The sequence below is a fragment of the Eptatretus burgeri genome, chromosome 2, assembly GCF_056783735.1.
Source record: "Eptatretus burgeri isolate ZD-2024b chromosome 2, Ebu_testis_v1, whole genome shotgun sequence".
NCBI classification, from domain to species: domain Eukaryota; kingdom Metazoa; phylum Chordata; class Myxini; order Myxiniformes; family Myxinidae; genus Eptatretus; species Eptatretus burgeri.
Window position 1 is genome coordinate 94,697,161 of NC_140962.1, and position 7,500 is coordinate 94,704,660.

General features: G+C 40.8%; 1 protein-coding gene across 11 annotated transcripts in view; it reads right to left on the reverse strand.

The window, feature by feature from the left end:
• Positions 1-7,500, reverse strand: part of LOC147032594 (interferon-related developmental regulator 1-like) — a 101,766-nt gene that overhangs the window by 66,686 nt on the left and 27,580 nt on the right. For 9 of the 11 annotated variants that reach the window (XR_015055237.1, XM_085870340.1, XM_085870338.1 and 6 more), the window contains exon 2: positions 185-250. The exons of 1 other annotated variant lie outside the window; for it this stretch is intronic. Coding sequence is in view for 9 of the 10 variants with exons in the window: in XM_085870340.1 (XP_085726466.1) it covers positions 185-250 (66 nt within the window). In the remaining variant the exon portion in view is untranslated. Of the gene's footprint in view, positions 1-184; positions 251-7,198; positions 7,218-7,500 lie in introns of those variants that run through there. One more of the 11 variants, XM_085870341.1, reaches the window with a different exon arrangement.

Sequence of the window (7,500 nt, forward strand, 5' to 3'; positions counted from 1 at the left end):
CGCCAGGCAAGCTGGAAAGCATTTGTGACATTTCCATGCAAGAAGTCACAAATGCAATGATAATTTCGAAATCTAATGAACGAACGTCCAAATCATCTGGCAACAAGCCAGAGGTTGGGCAAAGACCAAGTGAAGAGTAAAGGCAGAAACAGCACAGTTGGACTGTTGGGCAACAAGTACAGACCTCTTTTGTGGGGTGTCACAACCTTGGGAGACACCTTGAATTGGTACACCTCCTCTCGCATAGCATCTAAAACACAAAATAAAGACACCAAAGGAATAAACTTTAAAAAAAAAAAGCAATGAGCATTTTCACCATATTGAATCGAGAGAGAGAGAAAGAGAGAGAGAGACAAAATAACCGAGATATCTGCGATCACAAAGCAATAACCAACGATACAATGATGGCCACATTTTTTTTTTTCGGAATGTCAGATGACCTTGTCCTTCAACATTTAGGCATAGAGTGTAAATGAAGAAAATGTGTCCCCATCTACAATCTATCCATAAAACTCGTCACGAAAATCGGAGGCAAATTATTCAAGAGAAACAAGGTGTTTTTTGTTAATTAGGTCAAACTCCAAAAAAAGTAGGTCAAGGACACTAATCAAATATCAAGTGATAACTTCAGTGCTGGTACACTGTTATGATGCAAGAACATCTTGGAAGGCCAAGCGGTCTTTGATATTCCTCATTGGCAAAATTGAGCGATGACGAAAAAAAAAATTCAAAAATAAACAAAAATTTCAGACTGCCGTTTGACCTTGACTTCTAACCCAGAGTGGTACGATGTAACAAGTTTAAATGCACCTTACTCTCAGATATCTAGGAAGCAATTTCATTCCAATCAGACAAACTGCAGTCAAGTTTTAGTGAAAAAAAAAAGTTAAAATGTCTATAATTGGATCTTGACCTTAAAATTAGGTCAATGTCAAAAAATGTCAACGGCGCATGCGTTTTATTCCCACTATTGATGCAGAATCCCATTCCGAAAGTCATAACCAGCGATGCGATACACCTCAGATACATTGACAGAAAAAAAGGAACTTCAATGGTATTCTAGTACTCCTGGGTGGGGGGAGCTAAAAACTTTGTGGTACCATTAAAAAATATGGGCACCAATTGTAGAAACAACCCAACATCAGCAATAAGCCTTCCCCTATCCTAAAGGGGAAGGCTTTTTTATACATAGTTAAGTGTCGTGGAAGAGCTAGTACACTGAAAGGATCAGGATGTAAGAGACAAAAAAAAAAAAAAAAAACCAGGCCGCAAAACACGCATGCATGGGGTGGACAAGACGGATACAGAAGGAAACTCTTAGGAGGGAAAACTGGAAGGAGGAAGGATTTGGGTGGGGTCAAGGAGCGTAGAAAAGATCATTGTTTTGGATTGGGGACAACCTGCAATGGTGGTGAACAGCTGTCTTGAAGACCTGGAGGGAAGAATGAGATTGAAGAGGATGTGGAAGTAGATTCCACAGGCAGGAAAATAAAAAAAACAGGAACAAATGAGTGTAGGTGAGCAATGATCCTGGATTTAGGACAAAGCACAGAAAGAGCAGAAGGTGCAAGACCAGAATGGAGGAGGAGGCGAAGACAGTGAGACTACTGATCTGTCTGCAATGGCGGGAGATAAGCCACTTGGCTTCATCGCGGGATATTCCATTAATCTTAAAGACCTTGGTTTGCACAGCATCAAGCTGAGCAATATGTGAGGCAGGGGAGAGCAGTACTCCATCAAGCTGCAGATGAAGGCCTTGCAGGTGAATTGGAATTCAAGTGTGCCAACGAAGGACTTTGTACGACAGAGAATGCCGAGTCAGCGACTGGCTTTGGAGTTCAACTTTGAAATGTGGTTTGCCCAAGAAATATCATGGCTGATAGTGAGACCCACGAGTATGAATGACTGAAATTACTCAAGATTGTTTCGAAAGTAGATAGGGGGGTTTGCGAAATGGTATTTTCAGAGAGAGCTCGTGAGAGCGTGAGATTTGTCAGGATTGAAAGACATATTCTAAATGGTTGATCAGCTTGTGATTTTTTTTCCAAGGTCTGAAGAGAGAGAAGAGGCTACAGCCTGGCTGTCTGAAGGATGAGGGGTGTCACGGCAAAAGGTGGAGTTATCAGCAAATAAAAAAAGATTTTCCAGTTGGAGAGATCTTTGATGAAGATGAGGAATCTAACAGAGCCCAGAAAACTGCCTTTGGGCACTCCAGCCTTGACAGGGAGAGGAGATGAAAGGATTCCGTTGAGTGCCACATGTTGACCATGAGACTAGAAGAAATCAGTAACCCATGTGTGGAGTTAGCCATGGGTGCCATAGACAGAGTGTTTGGAGAGTAAGGCAGGATGTCAGACACTGTAGGGTAATTCCACGTAATAATGGACATGAAGCATAAAATTTGAAAATGTATTTTTCAAAAGGATTTCTGTTGGACGGTGTTTAGTTAGGTCTGAATTTTCATAATTTATGAGATATTTACTCCGTGGATGATGTCACATGATTTGGTGGCCATCTTGAAAGAACTGCCTCAACGTCTTCCAACGGTAAGTCATTCTGTCCGTTATCATTTTGTCGAAAATGGTACGTCCGTTACAGTGAACTTTTCAAAATATTTTAACAAACACCAGACAGATAGTATCGTTGGAATATAGAAAGTAAGCTACTAATGCTTAGTTTGCTTACCGTGAATGAAAGGTATACTACAAATTCGTTATTTCGCAGGATTTAAGAATTGTGCTATGGCCAGTTTTAGTTGTGTCCATTTCGATGTTAGTCCGTTACGCCGCTTAAATGTTGATTTTTTGCTTTAGTAGTAGACTACACAGTGGGGTTTGTACCAATATCAGAGAGCCATAGAGACTAATTACGATATGTAATAAAGAAACTCTGTAATATGGCCAACCTTTTCAAAATTTCAACATTAGTGATGCAATTTTTGTCTCAACGTTACATCCGTTACACTGGAATTACCCTGCATCAAATGCATGAGATATATCCAGAGATGGCCCTGTTCTCATGTCTGATATTGAGGGCCTCCATCCATTGTTGTACGAGTCGATACAGCATGTGTAAGGTGTAGTGACCTGGTCTGAGATGAGGTTGTTGGAGAAAAGGAAGGATTTCATATCAACTGCGACGATGGATTCCATGACCTTGCTGACAATTGGAAGTAAGCGGATAAGTTTGTAGTTAAGGGGATCAGTTTTTGCACCTTTTATATGTAGTACTGTGATGGCAAATTTCCAAGCAGATGGAAGATGACCGAGCACAAATGGAAGGGTGAAAAGGCCAAAGATAGGATGTGCAAGAGCAGCAGAGCAGGTTTTTGAGAACATGTAAGCTGATGCCATCCAGTCCAGTAGCAGGGTTTGAGTTGAGAGTTGAAAGAACCTAAAGAACCTTCTCCACCTTCTCAGGTACAAATGACAGAGTCCAGGAGCAGTTGGGTACTACAGGTAAGGATGGGTACTGAGAGTGAATGGTTGAGGACATCAAGATTTGGAAGCAAACAGAATTGAGGCATTCAGCCCTCTCATGAGCAGAGTCAGCTGTGGTGCCATTTGAAGTGAGGGAAGGGATGGAAGGGGAGCATACTCCAGAGACAGACTTAACAAGGCACCACCAGGTTTTAGGGGAGGAAGATAAGTTTGAAAGTTCATTCTTGAGGTTGGACAGATGTTTTTTTTTCCTGGCTCTCTTGAGAGTGGACGCACACTTGTTGCAGACTTTTTGGAATGCACCGAGGAGATTGTCTTTGGTAGGATTTGCCTTTCAGGAAAGGAAGGCAAGGTGTTTCGGAGCAACTGCCTCACCACAGGATTCAGTGTACCATTGGTGGGAAGAAGGGTAAGATAATTGAAGATGAGATGGGATGAATCTGTGGAGCGAGAGAGCGACAGAGCGAGAGAGCGAGAGGTTTCTGTGGTTCTGTGGAAGAATTTTGAGGCTGAGTTAACATCAGTGGCAATAGATATGGAAGACCAGTCTTGAAGAGAGATGGTTGCCTGTAGTCCCTGCCAATCTGCTTGAGTGATATTCCAGACTCGCCGGTGTTGAGGCAGTTCTCTGAGAATAGCCAGAGATGTTGACTTTCACAAGCATATTATCAGATGAACCAATTGGAGCAGAGGAAGAGCAGGAGACATTTGTGGGAAAGTTAGTCATCACCAAGTCCAGAATGGAGGATTTGCGATTGGGTGACATCTGAGTTGGAAAGTCCACAGATTGAGTCATCTCATGGAGTCACAGAAGTCTTTTGCTGAAGTGCCATGGCTGGTAAGAGATGTACCAACATCCAGCGAAGTTGCATAGTGATAATTGAAATCGCCACATATGAGGAAGAGTGAATTGGGATGAATGTTTAAATAGTTTTCCATTTTGTCTGAGAGAGTTGTAGATGGAGTCCGTCACTGTGAAGAGGACTATACAATTCAAACGACCAAGAGGAGCAAGCGGAGCGAAATTGCAGCCAGAGGTATTCCTGGGGGTTGGGAGGTGCAAGGTCAGTGACAAATGGAGTTCTTGATGTGAAGCGCAAATGTACCACCGGGGCGTTCAGGCCGATCAAATCAATGAGAACCAGAACGACACTCTTCGACGTCACGACGTCGACCGATAGGCCTCTACCCACATTATTACATGATTACAATACTTGTACCAACTTTGATTTAAATCCTTTCAGCTGTTCTCAAGTGTCACATTTTTACCTGACATGACCCCTAACCTTTGATGCCAAAATTTAATCAGTTCAGTTTGCATCATTATACATATATATATATATATATACATATCAAATTTGGTCAAAATATCATCACTGGTTCACAAGTTAACGCAGTAACAATTTTTACCTAACATGACCTCCAACCTTTATGACTACAAAATTTAATCAGTTCATCTTTGTATCATTATACTGTACATACTGTTATCAAGTTTGACTTGGATCCCTTCAGCCGTTCTTAAGTTCTTGCGGTAACGAAAACCTATCACGGAAAGCCGGACGCACGGACAGACAGACACATGGCCGGACAACCTGAAAACATAATTCCTCCGGCCACTTGTCAGCGGAGGCATAGAAAGAGCTTAATGATGAGAAAAAGAAGAAAAAGAGGTCGTACCGAATACAAGAAGGGTATTAAAAGCAGGATTGATACTTATTTCACCAAAATTATAAGAGACAGCAATATAAATGCACAAGCTTCAAATAGCAAATGCAAACTGACAATCTACAAAATATAGCAAAATGGTGCAATTTAACCCCAGACAGTGCAGATAATCATCGACCAGTTCGTTCCTCGGTCACCTTGCTCCTCCAGGAATGTCTTCTTAGTTAAGTATTGAGCATGGAGTGAGCCTCAGTCTTGTGAGGAAAACAAATAAAAACAAATCTTTTCATCGAAATAATTCCCCAACACCCTCAGCATCCATACCTTTCTCTCCTCAATACATATTATTTCACTCCCTTAAATAAAAATGCATTCTGAAACAAAAAGGTGTGGCAGGACATGACAAGAAGCAATTCAAGATGGTCTGTTGGTGGCAGAGATTGTAAAGTGTATATAAATAAATGAAGGTCCTTGAAAGTACAGTATATGCAATCCATAATACTATTCTGACTTTTTTTCTTTTTTACAATCGCCAACATTTGGAAATAAAGGAGTGCGTCCCATGACTTGAGGCTCTGATCCAAAAATAATTTGATTTGCCTTATGTCGAGATATTGTTGCATCAATGTGCCAACTCGGAAAGAAATCTGTGGTCATTTTTTTTAGGAGAGGCTCCAGATGGACTGACAGCACCCAAAATACAAGCCACCAAATGAGAGACGACACCAAGTTGGGCACAAAAAAACAACATCGCAACTTCATGACTCCCCTCGATCCGGTGTGGTTTTCAACTCTTACAACCAATTCGGCACTTTCAAAATGACATGATCTGCCCCCACAATGCTAGATGTGCAGAAACCCCAGAAAGCAGAAGAGTTTGGGGTGAAGTAAAATGTATTGTGTGCCCAGGATAAGGATTGTTACTTGGAATGTCTGAAAAAGCTTCTGAAAGAAGCCGAAAATACTTGGAAAAGTACTTGAGAGAACAGGCTGGGCCTCTGCACAACAAAAGACTTGGAGAACTTTCTCAGCTTGCCGAACGGGCACCAGCTCGTACAGTAAAGTCCCGACCAGGTGGGCTCGAGTGGAGGGATGTGCGTTACACAAACCACCCATGGGTTGCTACCAGTAAATGAACTGTATCTGAATTAGATTATTCTGAACCACGATGAGAAGGACATAGTATCTAGGGCTTGTATATGTATAGGGTAAGTTTAAAATGATGATATTTACCATTAATCATGTTGGAACGGGGAGGGAGGTGCTCTACGGGAGCCGTGAGGACCATTATCTAATATATAAAGCTGAGTTTGTGCCTGTGGGTAGATGTGTGGGTCTGAACAAGTTACGTTTTCATTAAAACGAAAATACTTATTAATATTTGAAGAGTTCAATTTTAAAAATAAAATGTCCTTTTGTCAGTGTTTTGTATACACTGTATGCGAGATGTCCATGAGTGAGTTCAGTTACCAAGAAGCTTGCTAGCGCTTGCCAAGCCAGCCGTTCTTTATCAACGGTTTCTCATGGGGTGCTTAAGCTACTTGGCAACTGAACTTACCCCAGATTCATGACATGGCGATGAGGATAAACATGTATAGCATCATTGTTTCAGCCATATCGATGGATTTGTCCCTCAAGGGGTGGGGTGGGAGGAGGCAGGGGAAGGGGTGGGAAGGACGACCTGACATTGCTGGGCACCCCTCTAGTAATATGTATATATATATATATATATATATATATATATATATATATATATATATATATATATATATATATATATATATATATATATATATATATATAATTGTTTGGTTCCAGAGTGGCAAGATAAATTATGCTTTTATTTTCACATCAATTGATAAAAGAAGTGTGTGTGTGTGTGTGTGTGTGTGTGTGTGTGTGTGTGTGTGTGTGTGTGTGTGTGTGTGTGTGTGTGTGTGTGTGTGTGTGTGTGTGTGTGTGTGTGTGTGTGTGTGTGTGTGTGTGTGTGTGTGTGTGTGTGTGTGTGTGTGTGTGTGTGTGTGTGTGTGTGTGTGTGTGTGTGTGTTATCCATGGCTGACATTAGAATGTACTAACAGTAAATGGTACGAACCAGACTCCTCTCATCCAGGGATATTTCTTGTATTCCTGTATTTCCATGAGTCCGATTTGCACTTAGGAACAGAACAATTATGGTTTACCATCTTGAAATTTCCACTTTCATACAAATGGTGAAAATTATGTTTAAAAGATGATTTGAATCAGATTTTGTGTGAGCAACGACAGGTAAAGACAGACAGATGCACACTAATATATATATATATATATATATATATATATATATATATATATATATATATATATATATATATATATATATATACATATATACACACACACGCACAGTGCTGATAC